Source organism: Lissotriton helveticus, chromosome 5_1 (genome assembly GCF_964261635.1).
Source record: "Lissotriton helveticus chromosome 5_1, aLisHel1.1, whole genome shotgun sequence".
NCBI classification, from domain to species: Eukaryota; Metazoa; Chordata; class Amphibia; order Caudata; family Salamandridae; genus Lissotriton; species Lissotriton helveticus.
Window position 1 is genome coordinate 596311955 of NC_136065.1, and position 18064 is coordinate 596330018.

General features: G+C 43.4%; 1 protein-coding gene across 7 annotated transcripts in view; it reads right to left on the reverse strand.

Moving 5' to 3' along the window:
- The window catches only part of ZMIZ1 (zinc finger MIZ-type containing 1), a 514453-nt gene that overhangs the window by 35757 nt on the left and 460632 nt on the right, over positions 1 to 18064 (reverse strand). For 5 of the 7 annotated variants that reach the window (XM_078642955.1, XM_078642957.1, XM_078642953.1 and 2 more), the window contains 7 exons: positions 11854 to 11998; positions 10757 to 10871; positions 9717 to 9934; positions 5172 to 5367; positions 2985 to 3272; positions 1960 to 2142; positions 494 to 662 (listed from right to left, as the gene is read on the reverse strand). In XM_078642955.1, the coding sequence (XP_078499081.1) occupies positions 494 to 662; positions 1960 to 2142; positions 2985 to 3272; positions 5172 to 5367; positions 9717 to 9934; positions 10757 to 10871; positions 11854 to 11998 (1314 nt within the window). The remainder of the gene's footprint in view (positions 1 to 493; positions 663 to 1959; positions 2143 to 2984; positions 3273 to 5171; positions 5368 to 9716; positions 9935 to 10756; positions 10872 to 11853; positions 11999 to 18064) is intronic. The other 2 variants (XM_078642959.1, XM_078642956.1) reach the window with 1 other exon arrangement.

The window sequence follows — 18064 nt, forward strand, 5'->3', positions numbered from 1 at the left end:
TTGAGGGTGGAATGAGGGGTGGGTCAATCTAGTGATAAGATCTGCAGTCAATAGGTGTCTGATGTCAGTGTTGCCTCCCCTAACATTCTAGTGAATTTACATCTATTGGCTGATGCAGACTATGTACTTTCTTGCTAGTTTTCCTTTGATTCATTCTGAACAAAGGGCCTGCAGAGCGAGACTTAATATTCCTGATTTATCCTTCAGTACTTGGAAAAACTCTACCTGTGTCCGCCCAAATTCAACAAAATACTCAAGCTAAGACTCTATATATGCCTTCCAGACCTGGCTGTCATACTCAAGCTCCGGATTGCTGAACTGCAAGCATACTGCAAATGAAGCACAAGAAGTGGTGGTGCAACGACAATCCAACTTCATACCTTTCCTCATACATCCCAACGCACGTCACTTTAGAACACTACTCAAACCTTACTTGGTCATGACCAAAATCATGGGTCATTAAAGCATGCAAGCAAGGTGATGATTGACTCACTTGGAGGCGGAGGCAAGGAGTTCATGTTTGGCTTTATATCTGGGGGGAATGGTGGCTTCACATCCTGGTTGGGCGACAGATACGGTGGCATACTGCTTCCTGGCGTCATGGGAGGCGTGGGGTTTCCTGGAACAGGTGAGTGGGGGTAATTTGCGACAGGCCGCGAAGGCTGCAACAAAGAGGTAAAGAAAGTAAATATTTGGAAAAAATGAAAATACAAAAAATAAAAAAGTAAAATGTGAACACTTCATTAAGTTTGCTGCGCCGATCATCCACCAAAACATGAGGGAAACATAGCAAGTGCGATGAACTCAGGCAATCCCATAACTGGTAATGTTGTGAAATCCCCTACACAACCGTTGAAGAGCAAGTAGGCTCGATGAGACTTGAAAAGTCCTAAAAGGTCCAAATTAGGTGTAAATATTTTGGAAATTACGGTATTAAGGCTCTCATCCCGCTTCAATAGGATACTTGGAAAGCCATATTCATATTGGGAAAAAAGAATGAACGATTCCAGAAAGTAAAGTGAGGTGTAGTGAAAAGCCAAGACTAGCTCTGACAACTACATCACAAAGTTGACCTCAAGCATCATGAATCAAAGCCTGCGCCATCTCAATCTGCATGCAAAGATAGAACAGGCCAGTATGTAGGCAAGGTAAAATTGAGAGGTCCCCCTTGGTCCAGAAGAAAGTAAAAGAAATGAGAGCCGAAATAAAACCATGACGTGTCAATAGGACCGTCACTGTCAAAGGGTCAAAAACGTGGCGCCTATTGCTAGTGATTCCAGGTGGTGAAATGCACACTGCAAATAAAGCAGTGCAGCATTTGAGTGAGCAGAGTTTTAGAGAGCACAGGTGAGCATGCGGCCAGGAGAGCGCAGCAAGTGAAAATAGAGATGTAGGCCAAGAGAAGAGTGCCCAGTTTGAGGGGAGAGCTTCCTTTAACAACAGGATGGAGTACTGACAGACAGACGTTGCAACGTTTGAGAACTCACAGTAAGACAAAGGACGAAAGAAGGCAGAGCAGAACTTGAAAACAGTCACTCCATGTCCTGGGAACACGCACTGCAGCACCTCGATCGTCACATAAGTTGTCATCATGAACATGATCACAACATCAATGTTGACAATGAGTGGTGTGGGAAAGTGCATCATCACAACTAAGTGTGACAAATCATGCAATAGCAATAGAAAACTCTAAAACTGTTGCCATTTGATGAGCCATAATTGGAAACGTTCTCCTGGCAACTTACATTCTCCAAGCATCCATGACGACTGTCCATGTCACAAGAGGTGTCAATTCAATAATGATCACAACTGCCCCATCGCAGCAGTCTTTCTGGTCATAAGGACAGTCATATTCACACAACAGCCTTTATCTACACATGTGCCTTGGAAACAACCATCATTACCACACACCCATCCTTCTGTCTGCAATATAAATCGCTCAACTGAAGAGGGCCTTACCTTGTAATATTGCCCCATATTGACGGCCTGTGGAGGATACTGCCCCGTATTCTGCTGGCCTGGCATTCGCTGGCCGGAGTAGTTAGGCGACGTCAGCGGGCGTTGAGAGTTGGGTGTTGGATACTGCCCAGGCTGCGTTGGAAATTGGCTGTTTGGTCCATATTGCTGATTTCCATAATTCGGCTTTTATACCAAATAGATTAATAGGGGAAAAAGACAATCAAGGGTTATCATTCCATCACTTATACAAGAGAACATTGACTACTCGCTCTCGAGCTGGTGTAAAAGATAATGTAAAGAATCCATTAAACAAAGCATGGTAAAGTTTACATTCTAAAGAAAAGCACTGCTTCTGAAATGAAGCCTCCGAATGGCAGCGAATTTGAAATGTTAAAATATGAATCACCAAAGGCAAGAGGCTCAGTCAACTGTGGCCCTCTTCCTAACTGAAAATGAGAAAGAGACAGGACTCGATTAAGCTTTTGAGTACCTTCATTTGTGATATAGCTGAGTCTATAGGGAAACCAGTAGCCAAACATAACAAAAGAGAATGTGTTGCCATTCACTAAGGCTGTGTTGTGGGTCCAATAATTCTCATTGGAAATTAGCTTTTGCGGTGCCAAGGGGTTTTCTATGAAATATGGACCATTCAAACTGGATCTGTGTGGCCACGGCGTTTTTAATGGGCGGGTATATGAGTTCTTACAGAAGTGTTGTATTGTGAGGTCTTTTTCACCCTAGTGCTGTGGGCTGATGCTTATGGTGACCGGTCCACAACATTTGGACACAGCAAAATCATTTTGTTTTTAGAATCAAGATTAGCCAAGTGTTGAAACTAGGTACAATGCCTCCTCATTTTGGAGAAGCCCAATGAAACTGCCAAGATTATGGCATTTAAAAGGAAACCTGGTTCTACTCTACCACAGCAGAAAAGATTCGATACTGGGGATATGCAGAGGGTGCAAACTGTTGTGCCAGATTCAAACATAGGTGTCCTTTCACAACGCGGACCTGCAGGTACTGACCTCTCCCGGGTATGGCCTCTTCATGCCCTGGATGGGCAGCGACTGTGGGCGGGGACCTGGGTAGGCTTGCTGGGGCATTCTCTGATTATGGGCGCTGAAGGGGTTCATGCCAGGCCGAGGCTGATTCATGCCCATCGGAGGACCGCTCATACTGGACGGGGCCATCCCAGCACCCATATTGCCTGGGTTCATGCCGCCTTGCATCGAGGCGGGCCCACGTGCCCCCTGCTGGCTCATGAACTGGTTGTTGTAAGCTTGAGACGGGCCCATCTGGAAAGAGGAACAAACCTTCACCGGAAGAGAAAAAAACAAGAATAAAATGCGACATGCATTACAAACGGGGAAAGGGCGGGGAGGAGGGGAGGGGAAACAGATCATCAGGTGGGGGGAGAGGGTCATGTCGCATTTTCTATCATGTTCAGTACTCTGCGGCATTGCACATTTGCAATCCAAATGGATTTCTAAACGCAAAGAAAAAGTATGTTTGTTAAATCACTTTATAAACAGAATTAGAAAAACAAGCAGCACATACAGCTTCTGAAAACAGTACGCACACATGGGGGGGGGGGGGTTTAAAATTTGAATTGTCCCCTGGTTCGGAGCGTGTGGCCTGGCGACCCGCAGCATATGATACACATCAAAGAAATTATAAAAGTAACTGTGACAGGGTCTTATACGAATCCGATGTCTGCCCTAATATGCACTAATGTGATTAAAAACACATTTGAAATCACCCACAGGCAAGAAAAGGTGTATGGTTTAAAGTGTATTTGGTGCATGGATTGCATCTGGGTCTCCAACTCGTATCTGAAAGGAATGCCCCCAGTACACCCAAATTATAGAATTCAAATATGTCAATCCCTGAATGCTGTGGCTTAGTATTTATTTTAGGTGTGGACTTTGCTTCTGTACACCACTTTAAAACCTAACACATGTTTATCATTAAAAGCCTATTAGCTTCAGTAAAGAGCAGCAAGGAACTGCTAATGTGGGGTACAGTAGTTTTCGGGTGTGCTGAGAGGAGCACAAGTGACACAAAAGAAGACACCTCAGGCCGGAAAGTGGAAAAAATGCCCAGAAACATTGAATGAAGCACAGGAACTCTCTCATCCGCACAATGCTACACTCGGATGAAAAGTCTGTTGCTAACCACGCCGCCCTTAGTGTACCTCACTATACGAGACAAAATATATTTTGCTGCAGACAAGCTGATGGAAGGCAGCAGAATTCTAATAGCACCTCTTCACTGAAATGATCCCTTTGTAAGAAGATCATTCTCCTCAATATTAATTATAGAAATTAATCGGAGTGTGTATGAAGGGCAGATGTAATATACCCTTTCTGATACAAATAACCTTCAAGTGGGTGTTTAAATGTGTTTTCAAACACAGAAGATGCACACGACTTCTTTCTACCTTTTTGCAACTTTCTCAGACTCTTATTCTGTATGGAATAAATGTGATTTTATGTGTATTATTAAGTAACTCTTGAATGGAAATGTTGATTTACCATGCATCTGACCAGGGGCGGCTCCTTCGCTATGGCAGAGGAGCTTCCCTTCACTGCCTTTCGGCATGGCAAAAAAGTTAAAATAAAATAATAACACAATGTTATTATGATTTTATTTTTCTCTGCTGGGGCAGTTTTGTGGGGCGGGTCTAGGCTGCGCAAGTGGAATGGGCGGGGGGATCGTGGTGGCACCCTCCTAAGTGCACATGAATGTTTGGCTGGCCCTCTGGGGCTGGCCAAACATTCATGCACACTTTGTATGTTCTCTGGGCATGGGAATGCAAACCTGAGTGGAGAACATGCCTAGGCTCCCATTCCCCATCTGAGCGCAGAACCATGGTGCTCAGACCAATCACAACACGGCAATTAGGCTTAAGGGAGTTTATCCTGCTTCCTGTTTCAACAGAAGCCAGAAAGAGGATGGAAAAAAAGCGGCAGCCGGCAAGTAAGTGATGTACCCCCTTCCCAGCCCCACTACTGATATGCAGGAGCAGCCGCGACTGCATCTGACCATTACTTTCTTCTATAACTTTCCTAGGAGGTAAGTTCACCTTTGTATTTTGTTATTTTCCAAGAATTCAGTGAAGGATACAAAATTGTACACTTATAGCAAAGCCAAGAATCATCTGGTAGGGAAAGCTTTCAAAATATTTAGGGGTAGGCAGGTGCCGACTTTACCTGCCCATACTGGTTCATCTCCTTGTTCTGCGTCTCCTGCAGGGCTGCCACCGTCGCTGTGGCAGTGGCGGTTGCAGTGGCTGCTGCTGCAGCCACAGCAGCAGCTGCAGCAGCAGCAGCCGGCTGGGTAAAATCCTGTGACCGGCCATGCTGGGACATAGACATCCCACCAGGGTTGTTCGGGCCGCCAGGATAACTAGGGAGCAGAAACCATAAATAGATTATTTCTAATCCTCTAGATCATCTGGTAACACGTATCAGATGATTAACAACACATTCATCATTATATAATTTCACACCATTTTATAAATTCTCCTAAAATTGGGTTAATTCAACATTTCAAAAAACAGTCACGTTTATAGTAATCAGAACATTTTTAGCAAGGGATCTACAACGTGCAATCCAAATTAAAAACATCAATCACTCTTTAAGAACTATGTTTGGAACCACCAGTGTTATAGAAAATGTGTTTCAAAGTTATGGCTACATTTGGTTCCTCTGATGCAGCAGCAGTTTCAGATTTTGTTTTTTTTTAGCACTTCTCACTCATCACGTAAATTTACGATAGATTTTTCTTCCTGCCCAATCTCCCATAATGTTGGATAATTCATGGGAACAGAAAATGATCAGTTTCATACTGGTTTGCCCATCTTCCATGTGACTTCATCAGTGCTCAAAGTGGACTGAGCAAATAGATTTTAGCAACTAAGTGCAAAGTTCCAGAGTGATGTTGGTGGACTGGTCTGTGGCTTAAGAGGCCTTGGAATAAACAAGCTGTAACAGTTAACATGTTCAATGGGAGTTCCATGGAGGGGAAATGTGAATGTGCAGGGTTTAAAAAATATATATTTTGCTCTAAATGTTATGGATGTTTTTGCTTATAAGTGCTCTAAATGTATTTCTGCGGAATAGAGAATGGACATAAAAGGAGATGGGGTGAATTGCCCATAATTACACAATAATAGTCCCCGGGAAAGCAGAGATTACAAATCAGTTTCAGGATACGCATTCACTGCTTGCAATCTGCTACAAGGAAACTAATTACAGCTGTTATTCAACTGATACAAATATTTGCTTGTTTGTTCATTTTTATAATATTGTGCCCCTCTCGCATCGACTACATCCTTTTAGATGCACACTCATGGCCCGACGTAATAGACATGGTGGTTAGGGAGTCCTCCTATAGTGACCACAACCCCTTATGTATGCAGCTTAGGTGGGTACGTGGCCGTGAACCTAGTCGGGTAACTGAGATGCTAACTAAAGAAATCTTCCCTGTAAATAATAATAGGAAGCTAAAATGGAATGTAGTCAAATGTGATGAGGGGAAGCTCCAAAATATTACGGATTTAGTATCCAAAGAAATTAGTAGTTTGACAGCTTTGCCCCACTCTGAAGTTAAGGTAGTCGGTCCCAGTTTGTTGGTATCCTATAGTAACTTAATAAGTAAAATAGGAGCCCATTTTTGTAAGAAGCAACCGGCAAAATCAGGCCTTAATGGTTTTAAAACCACAAGTAACCCATGGTACACGAGTAATTGTAGAATCAAGAGGAAAGCAATAACCAAAGCAATACAAAGTAAGGACTCTGTGGCCGTTCGGGCTGCCAGGAAAGATTATACAAGAAGTATAAAATCCGCAAAACGAGCCTGGGAGGAAGAGCACTGGCAACAGCTTAAGGAAGCAGCACGTGGGAAAAATGCTGTTATTTTTTGGAAATTAATTAACATTTTAGATAGCAAGGGAGCAGGAATGATTTTAAATCATATTACGGAGCAGGAATGGTATTCCCATTTTTTAAAGTTGTACTGCGAGGATAATTTGGACAGCTCGCTACCACAATTAGCTAATACCCCTGGAAACATGCTCTGTGAAACTTTGAACCATAATATAGATCCATTTTCGCAGAGAGAAGTATTAGATGCTATCTCTAAACTACTGCCCGGGAAGGCCCCAGGCCAAGATGGCCTTCCAGGGGATATGTTAAAATATGACCCAAATGTATGGGCTAAGTATATTTCGTGTCTGATGAACTTGATCCAGGCTGGTCACCCTGTTCCAGACTCCTGGAAAGGCGCTGAGGTGATAACTATTTTTAAAAAGGGCGAAAGGGATGACCCCTCTAATTACAGACCAATAAGTCTGATAGACACCATTCAGAAGGTGGTAGGAAGGGTGATCATAAATCGCACAGAATCTTGGCTTATGGATAATAACATCTTGTCCCATTTTCAGGCCGGGTTTAGAAGTAATATAGGTGCAATAGATCAGGTCTTCAGATTTTGTGCAGTCTGTTGGAAGTCAGTGCTAATCATGAAGGGTAGTCTATACTTGGCTTTTATAGACTTGAAGACAGCATTTGACGTCATCCCACGGACTAAGCTTTGGTCGGTCTTATCTGATATGGGTTTTCCTAGTTACCTTCTACAATTTATTGTTAAACTTCATGATGGAAATTATGCCAGAATCCGCTGGGGATCTCAGGGTCAACTGACTGAGAGGATTCCGGTAAACAGGGGAGTGAGACAGGGGTGTGTGATGGCTCCAACCTTGTTCTCCCTCTTTATCAATGGGGTGGTAGACCATTTGAGGGAGGACCAGGCTGATGCCCCCACCCTTGCCGGTGAGAAAACACCTACTCTCCTGTTTGCCGATGACACTCTTCTCATGTCTAAATCCCCTATGGGTCTGCAGAAACTGCTTGATCGGTTTTGCAGTTTTTGTAAAGAAAGAGGGTTGACAATAAACACTTCTAAAACAAAGTTGATGGTGTTAACATCGAAAAAGCAACATAGGAAGGTTAACCTCTTGTTGAATGGCACCGCGCTGGAGGTGGTTCAAGAATTTGATTACCTAGGAGTAAGACTTTGTAATGATTTGAGTTGGTCTGCCCATATTACTAAAATGGTTTTAAACCTTAAAAGGGTGGCAGGAGTGATTCTCAAAAACCAGCGACGTTCTATTAGCAGACCCATAGCCCCTACCCTGGCAGTGTACGAAGGGAAAGCACTGGCGGCGGCAGTTTATGGTTCAGAACTTTGGGGTGCGGAAAATACAAAAGCTTTAAAAGTGGCGGAAAATAAGTTTATTAGAAATATGGTTTCGCTACCTTTATCGTCCCCCTTGAAACCCTTATTTTTAGACCTGGGCAAAAAATCAATAGTAGATCTGGTGCAAATTCGCCCCTTGTTATTTTGGGTTCGTCTTAGAAGGACCCCAGAACTCTCTAACTATGCCATGGTTTTGGATGAGTTGATTGGTTTGAATGTAGCCAACAAAATCAAATGGTTGAATAATCTAAAGAGGCTCGTGAAAGCCATAGGTTTGGAGGAGAGTTGGATCTCTCAAATGCCACCCCCAAAAACAATTGTAAAGAAATTATATTGGGATTGGGTTGTTGCAAAAGATCTTAGGAACCAAAATTGGGGCCACTTAACCAACTCCTTCCTTGAACATAAGCCCCTTGGAAAATTGGAGCCCTTTTTGGATTTTATCCAGGTCCCTCGAGATAGAACTTTGTTTCTGGAATTCAGATACGGCATTTTACCTCTTAACACATTCAAGGAAGGTTGGAAGGGATATAGCGGTACAGGGGTTAAATGTCCAGGTTGTCCCTGCCCGAAAGAATCATTAGGACACTTCCTATTTGCTTGTGTAGCCTACAAAAAACCTAGAGATAGGTGGTTGAAACCTGTTTGTAGGAATTTAGGGGTGAGGGAACATAGATTAGCCATGCGTATTTTACAAACAAATGTCATTTCAATGCATATGATTTGTGGGGTGGCTAAATATGTGGCGAATGCTTGGTTCATTAGGTCAAAATTTTTGCCCATTGTCTGAAATTATTTTTATGTTAATAATCTGTTTACTGGTGAAAAATTTTAATTTTTGTGTATAGCTTATTTTGGATATTGTGTGTTGTACTTTTATGAAACTTGTTTCGAATAAAGTAAATAAACAATATTGTGTTAACAGCTCTTACTAAGATAGGTGCAAAAGAAAGTCAGGTTAAAGCAACTTCAAAAGTTGGGCAGATGATGTTAATTGTATTGTTTCAAATAGTAATTACAAGTCGGCTGGCTGGCTGGCTGGCAGGTACGCACACCCCCCTCCCTCTCTCCTCCCTCCATACACCCCTCTGGTTTAATAGCTACCAACTTCTTCCAGTAACCGGCTAATTTCGATTGGAAAAAAGTGTAGCAACAGTTTAAACTATATCCTATGAGGGAAGATTCCCTCAAAGTTATGTAAACTTTCTTATCAAGGTAATAAAGCTTACTTGGTTTAGTAAGAAAGGCCTATCGCTGTAGATGAAAGAAGATAATATTTAGTATTCATGGTTCCATAAAAATAATGTTTCTCTTGATTTCAGCTTGGTGGTCATGCATGTGCAACTCCAGGCAAGGGTTGTATGGTTATGAAATGAAGTTTAAATTCGAAAGGGACTCTATTTCTGTCGTTCTCTGCTGCAATTTGGGTGATTTTGTCAAGAGTTTGTATGGCTTGGGTTCAGAGAGTTACAGGAACACACACAAATGGGTCTTACCTGCCCCCAAATCCTCCGCTGCCAGGGTAGTTTGGCCGCCCATACATGCCCTGCTGTAGGTAAGGCTGGTTAGAGCTTCCTTTCGTTGTAAACTGCTGCTGCTGTGTCGAGTACTGCGGGGAGTTCATGCCTGGGTTGCTGTTCGTCATCCCAGAGCCCATGGGGTTCCCTCCAGGGTTCATGGGGTTGTTAGAGTTAACCATTGGGTTACCCAGCACCTAATGAAGGGGTGAGTAAATCATGACTTGAAGAATTTAACATTTGCATCTAATATTCTAATAATCTAGGATATCTAAGCCTCTGTAATTAAAAACATGCCCTACTCCAGTGGTCATGAAATTTCTTAATAGGCGCAGAGCCATTGTTTGTGTAAAAAAACTTGAATTAGGCCCTCCATGAACGAGACCCTATTTTTTTACAATTATTCTATAAAATTAGTAGCTATAAACACATATAACATTGAAACTTTGCAGTTATGTATGGCTGTCCCTCTTAAAAATGTAATCAAGTACACGACTACCAATATACTAGGGAAGCTTCGTCTCTCTGATGTGTTTAAGTATCCACAATATGACCCTTTACCAAAAATGGGGAGGGAATTTGAGTCTTTTTTCCACCAACACCTGCCACACCCCTTTGACCCCTACTCCAAATCCAAGACATGAGTGACAAAAGATGTTACTGATAGTCCATTCCAGAGAGGCTCACTGTAACTGTTTGTTTTGCTAAAAATATTGCACCCTTTTAAGCATAATGCCCGGCGCACACACCTCCCAAGATGAAGCCCAGCCCCCCACTTTGAAGTTGTTTGCCCAAGTCAAGTGTGGATGTTGACCATGAGGATGCTAAGCAGCGATCTATGCAGGAGGAGAGTTTCCACATGTACTGTGGAGCATTCATGGCGATGTTAGGCTAAGTTAATTGTCACTTTGTTTCTTGAATTCACATAACATTTATGAGATGTAGCTAACAATCCACAACGCGTTTCAGATTCAAACCCACACAACTGCACATTGAATTGGGGCGTGTCCAAAGCTCACCTGGCTCTGAGAAGTGTTTGTGACTCCCCACACCGTTGTCACCACGGAGAGAGAGCCTGGTGCCTGGTTAGTGTTCTGCTGCCAGGGGACAGAGTCATAGGAGAAGGACCCATCACTGCAAAAACAAGGGGAAACAAACTTGTAATTTGAGAACTATTTTGTGTGAAAAGAATGAAAGCACTAATACAAATAAAAAAAAAATATTTCAAACGTAGGAATGACAGCAATCGGAGTCAATATAAAAAAGTATTTTCAAATGACCTTACTATCAAGTTCAATATACTATCAAGTGACCTTTAAAATCAGAGAGGAGTATTAACAAGCAGTCTTACGATCGTTCAAGGATAGTGATAAAATAAATTCCTGACTATTAACCACTTCCGTGCTGATGACGGAACCGCTCCGTCATCAGCCGCGGTAGCGCTGTGCTGTAGACGGAGCGGTTCCGTCATGGCCCGCCCGACGCGCCTGCGCGGTGCCGATTTCGCGTCTGCACGGCGCGTTCTATTGAGCGGGCGGGGCCATAACGGAACCGCTCCGTCATGAGCACAGCTCAACCGAGGCTGGTGACGGAGCGGTACAGTCACCAGCATGGGCGCGCATCGCGGCTCCCCCGCCCCCTTAGCGCTGCGGCAGAATAGCCGCCGCAGTGAAGGTGTTAAACAAAAATAAGTAATACATGACCAAATGGCAAAGGTGGAACAATATATCAGCATACTGAACGCAGACTAACAGGTGACCTTAATATGAAACAAAGAGTAACTACAAGTGAACTTGATATAAAACTTAGGGGGTACTACCAAGTGACCTCTGCATTACAACTAGAGCCTCAACAAGTGACCTCTTTACAAATATGAGTACCGCCAAGAAACTGCCATATAAAAAGCCAGAGGGATCAAAAAACACACTAACTTGAAGTACCAGGACTTAAGAAAGTGACCTTACTTTTCAAACAATGAGGCTACCACTAGGACACTCATATATCAAACACAGAGCATTCCACCAAGTGGCCCCATATGGGTGGTTGACAAATGCCCCATGTGTGTCATGGGTGCTCATTGCAGTTAGTTTATGGTTTGCTGCTTCGCCTGACTTACCCATGCGACAGAGTGGGTTTCATTGAGCTCATAGAGTTCATGGGGGGCTGCATAGGGATCTTCCCTGCGGGGTCGTTCTGACGGCTCTTCTGGTGGCGGAGCAGCAAGAGCCTCCCCAACTCTTCACACCAAGAAGAGAGCAGGGCTGTAAAAAAACATAATAAACAAAGCAATAAAGTAATTAACTTGAAGGACAAAAGGCTGCTAAATTTTGTCAATAAGTATGCACACTGACTGCTTAGCGATCATACTATAACAACAGCCGGAGAAGTCCCTGTGCCCCTACAGAGACGTGGAGTAATTACACAAATATTCTCTGAAGGTGCACAGAGGCAACCTTACAAAGTACAAAACATGCCACTAGGAGCACTCAACATTCTGACGTTTAATAAACATATGAACTAAACAGGTTATAGTGGATATGCTCACTGAATTTGTAATCGAACTACACCGCACATTCTGTGAGAATGTCACTCTTCACATTCCATATGATTACCACATTTCACTTTTTAGGAGACTATCACTAAATGTTTTAGATCACCACAGTACACACTACTACTTCCGGTCAGTCAATTAATACAACATTTGACTAGTTTCACGCTTTGAACTTTTGTGCATACCCTTACATAATAATATGGGAAGAAGTCTACATGAACAGCTACACAAATTAGGAAATATTTCATTTAATTCACAAACAAATATATATGTCTAAGTTTAAATTTTAATGGAAACATTGGAGCTTTTCAGAATGTGGTTTTATTTCTAAAAGACAAAGCGATATGCTAGAATCTTGCATGTCAGTCTATCTTTCATACTCTCTTTGTTAAGATCATACCAGTGCTTCAATTGAGACCATAAATCATTCATACTCGATTCTGTTTGCTGTACTTGCAATTGAATCAAACTATGGATACCAACTTAATTTTTACCCTCCTATTTCATATTCCTTCACAATTACAGGGAGTTTTAATATTTTTAATAAAGCTTTTTTAGATAAATACCCTTTATAAATAAGCTAATATTTCACTTTCTAAATAGTCGCTTACCCCTCAGTTGCGCCGCATGCCCCCAAGGGTCTGCAGACCTCGGATTAAGAATCACTATTTTTTTTTGGAGTTACCACACTGTGCATGCTGCTGAATTACCAGGCTGTATACTTGTGAATCACCAACTGCAAACTAAGCAATTAACACTATGGTTTCTTACAAAATATTACATATGGTATGCATTGACACAAATTCTAATACTGTGGATTGTAGAAAAAAAAGAAAGACAGCTGAACTGTGTATTTAATAGGTGCCATGCTGTGAATTCTAACATAACTATCACACTGTGCATTCAAATAAGTCACCACACTGTGCAATCTAGCAAGTTTTAATTTTGTGCACTCCAATGAATTACTGCTGATTCAATTGTGAATAGCCACACTGTGCATTCTAGCAGACTGCAACGCTATCGCAATCATCCGTGGATTCAAGAGTGCATTCTGTATAAGGACACTACTATGCATGCGCAAGGATTGTAACACTGTTTAGTAGCAGTTTCTGGTGCAGGGCATCAAAGCGGCTTCTTTCGTTGAGCAACGTAGAGATTCCAACACTTCATAATCTATAATCACACTGCACTAGATTACTACACTGTGGGATTCCCACAACTCACATTCAAAAGGATTCATGGGGTACTCATTTTAACACACTGCCCAAATGCATAATTTTGCGAATTACCACACTGCACATTGTAACCGCTATCAAGAGGATGCAAATGTTTGCGGACTAATAAACCGTGTCCGACTGACCTACCACTGTGCATGTTTGTGTAGATTCCTCCACTGCTCACTGCCTCACAATACTAGTTTTCACTTCCAAACAGTAGGCATGTGAAGCGCTTGTACTTGTATAGGTGGTACTCCCACATAGTAAACCTGTAAACTGACATGCACACCGCAACAAGGATCTGATTTGTGACTAGTCACCTACTGCGGGTGTTCTTCCATTGCCTTGCTCTCATTCATCCTTACTGTGTGCTCTGCGAATATGATCTGCAGTTTTTGTACCTTCCTGGCTACCTCCCAACTCTTCATCCATCCATGAAACAGATTCGTGACTAGACTTTAAAAATACAGCCAAAAAAAAAAAGGGAAGGCATAGATGTGAAGGCGCTCTGCCTTTGTCTGCCTCAGTGGTGCAGGACTGCGATGATGGCAGTGGCACTTAGCAGCATCAATATGTCCAACGCGAAGATGGTTACAGAAAGGCCTGAAGAAAATCGCGTCTGACGCGTGGCGAAGGAAAAGGCTATGTGACACTAGGGGTGACTCTCACATTTTTGTTGTTGAATATCTGTGCACTCTCCAGGGGGTCTAACTATTGTCAATCTGTACTTTTGATATGAGTGTGCTTTTTGGGATGTCACTTTCTGATCTCAAGTGCAAAATAATTAGACAATAATCCCTTTATGAGTTTATGTTCCCCATAGGCACTCCTGTGATAAGTCTCCCGCTGGGTTTCTCAAGCTAAATTCATTATAATATATTCCTCTCAATATTTCCACATCCGTCAAATGAATTACTCTTTTGATTTCAAGGTTCATTTCACTGAAGTGTTTATTTAATTTTGTGCATTTTTGTTGTGTCCTCAACCAATAATATATTTAGTACCCTCCTCTCCCCAATGCATTTTGGACCTAATGTGCTCCTTCATCAGGGGAAACTCTGATAATCATCTCTTGCATTTCTTTTTTTTGGGACTGGAAATGTCCTCCTGTTTGGGTATGTGTGAATGTTAAGAGAGCTTCAAGGCCAAGAGAATCACTTTCAACCAGACATATCTTTGTAGTCAACAACACTTTCTTGGATTCTAGGACTTGTAGTTTTGTTTTTCCCATTTTAAGCATGGGTCTAAATGCAACAGATTGCAGTGAACAGTCGGAAACAATACAACACATGAGTTTGTTGCCCTCAAAGTACGAGGAGAGCAAGAAGATCAGTGAACTAATGAGGAATGAGAGAATGAATGAATAGTGAGATATAGTGAGATATCTACAGCACACAGCTACTCAGAGGAGTGTCCCAGCGCTGAGTAGAATGTAAGAGAGAAAAGGATGTTGGAATTAGAGACTGAAAAATCAGGTCTTGAGTTGCTTTCTGAAACATCTCTCACTTTCTATTTAGGAGAATTCAGCAGGCAGTCTGTTCTAGGCTTGGGGGCACCTAAGGGAGAAGGATCTGCCTCCTGTTTTTTGCCCGCCTGACCCTATGGACTTTAGCCAGATAGCCGTGGGAAGAACTGCGGTGCAGTGTTGAATCCTGGAAGATAGGTACTCAGGGCTAGAGTGGTTCAAAACTATGTGCATAAGAACCAGAGTCTTGAACAGGATCCTTTTTTAACAGGAAGGCAATGCAGGGCTCCATCCAGCAAATTAACTTGCAGGTAGAGAGTTAAATGATGGCCGAAGCTGAGGACCTCTGTGCTATCAGTGTTGCATTTGAATTGGTTAGTAGTGATCCACTGGAATACAACTGATAGGCAGGGTTTACTGGCATCCTGGGCAATTGGCTGACCTTTTTTAAAAGAAAACAGAAGCTGAGTGCCATTGGCATAGGAGATTATCTTGGCCCCAAAAGACTCGACCAATGCCGCTAGAGGGACCATATAGATGTTAAACATTGTTGGGCTAAGGGCCGAGCCCTGGGGCACTCCTACAGAGACACTTCTCTTACCCGACGAGACAGGTGGTATCCAGACCTCTTACATCCATCTTCGAGGAAGGATTTTAGCCACTTCAGCGTTGTGCCCCTGATGCCTATGTCATGAAGACGGGCAAGCAGTGTGAAGCTGAAACACTTCATTAGTCCTAACAAGGCAGCAAGATCACTTTTATAAGTTTAGCCCCTCCAGACTTACTCAGCATGTCGAGCACTGTCTGTGGTGTGCACAAACTGACTCAGGCTCTTGTGCTGCATGTTGAATAGATTTAGATATACAGCAAATCTATTTGCTATGCATTTTTTCTATGTGTTTGGCGTAAGGGACTCAACTGTGTACATACTGGGCTAAATTTAAAAAATAGATGCACACTATGACACACGTAATTTACTTGTATGCATGATAGTAATTTACACTTTGTTATTCCACAGTCATCTCATGTCCTCCTAGCGCATTGAGTTATGCCTTATTTCTAGTTATATGTATGGGTTCGCTGGCATTGCATAGATCAAGTCCACGGGTTAGGAAATCAGAAAAATAATGACTTGTTTAATCTTTCAACTATAATGGTCTGTGCAAGTCTCTTGTCTCTACACACCCATTGCAATTTTCAGCAGCACTCCCACAATGTTCAGCTGCAAGTCAGTAGAAAAAATGCCTTGAACAAATGTCCGAATGCACCACTTTGTTAAAACTGAGTGGGTATTCACCATATTTGCAAAAGATCATCCAGACTACTCTTCTGACACACCCAATTTAAGTTAAAAACAAGGCCTATATATTCTATACATTATCCAGTACACTATACAGTAGTGCTTTGCATTCATTTACACGTTTCATGCTTAGTGACTCAAGAGTAAATTATGCAGTACAATCTACACCTTTTACTTTCACATTTTTGGAATCCGTCCCATTCAATTCTTAGATGCATACATTACACATATGCAGCGTTATTATTTTCTGAAAGTTCAGAGCCTGGTCCCACATTGGCTGTGAAAGGCGATTGTGTTAAACTCGTTTCTCTAACCCCTTCATCAGAATAAAATTAAAGGGGAAACTGGCTGCGTTTGAAATGTTGGTTTTATGGTGCAAATCAGGCTTGCACGTAAGCTCTCATGGAGTGCTTATTCGAACATTAATGGCACTCGTCTAATTCACCACTAATACTTTTTGGGGTCCAGACTAGCGCGCTACTTACCAAAAAGCGATTTGAAGCCTCCTGGGGGTAAGTATGCGCTATATAAATGCAATTACAATTACATCTACTTGTAATGATTGGTTGGCCTGCCACCGCTGCTTGTTGCCAGGAGAATGTATTAAAGAGGCAAACAACAAGCATTTACAATGCAACGGTCTCGCCTTTGAAAAAGTTAGAGCTATTGGAAATGTAAATAACATTTTTATTTATGTGTTGGTTTTGAAAACAGAGACATAAATGGCACTGTCATTTACAATGCCAATAGCTTAATCTCTCGCAAATGCCACACACAAACACACAGACCCACACAGAGTCCCACACACATACATACCTACAGAGTCACACGCAGAGCCACACACACACATACACAGAGCCACATAAACAGACACACACAGAGCCCCCCCTCCCCCCTGTCGGGACGCACCCTCCAGGGCCAGCATGGACGGGAAGTCCTTGCAGTTGGAGATGCCGGTGGAGTCGGTGATGCAGGTCTTCCACAAGTTGGACCAGAAGGTGGCCGTGGTGAGGACCGTGCCGTCGATGCTCGACACCTTCCAGTAGTCGGTGGGCAGCGTGGAGCAGACCAGCACCCAGCCCGACAGGGCCAGCAGGAAGGCCAAGATCTCCCCCGCCGTGCTGGCCATGGTCACCGGCGAGGGTCACAGGGCATAGGTGTCAGAGCTGAGGGCACGGGTGAGGGCACAGGGGTAAGAGCTGAGGGCAGAGGGGTGAGAGCTGAGGGCACAGGTAAGAGCTGAGGGCACAGGAGTCAGAAGCGAGGGCCTAGGAAGAGCTGAGGTCACAGGGCAGGGTAAGAGCTGAGGGCACAGGGCAGGGTAAGAGCTGAGGGCACAGGGCAGGGTAAGAGCTGAGGGCACAGGGCAGGGTAAGAGCTGAGGGCACAGGGCAGGGTAAGAGCTGAGGGCACAGGGCAGGGTAAGAGCTGAGGGCACAGGGCAGGGTAAGAGCTGAGGGCACAGGGCAGGGTAAGAGCTGAGGGCACAGGGCAGGGTAAGAGCTGAGGGCACAGGGGTAAGAGCTGAGGGCACAGGGGTAAGAGCTGAGGGCACAGGGGTAAGAGCTGAGGGCACAGGGGTAAGAGCTGAGGGCACAGGGGTAAGAGCTGAGGGCACAGGGGTAAGAGCTGAGGGCACAGGGGTAAGAGCTGAGGGCACAGGGGTAAGAGCTGAGGGCACAGGGGTAAGAGCTGAGGGCAGAGGGGTGAGAGCTGAGGGCAGAGGGGTGAGAGCTGAGGGCACAGGTAAGAGCTGAGGGCACAGGAGTCAGAAGCGAGGGCCTAGGAAGAGCT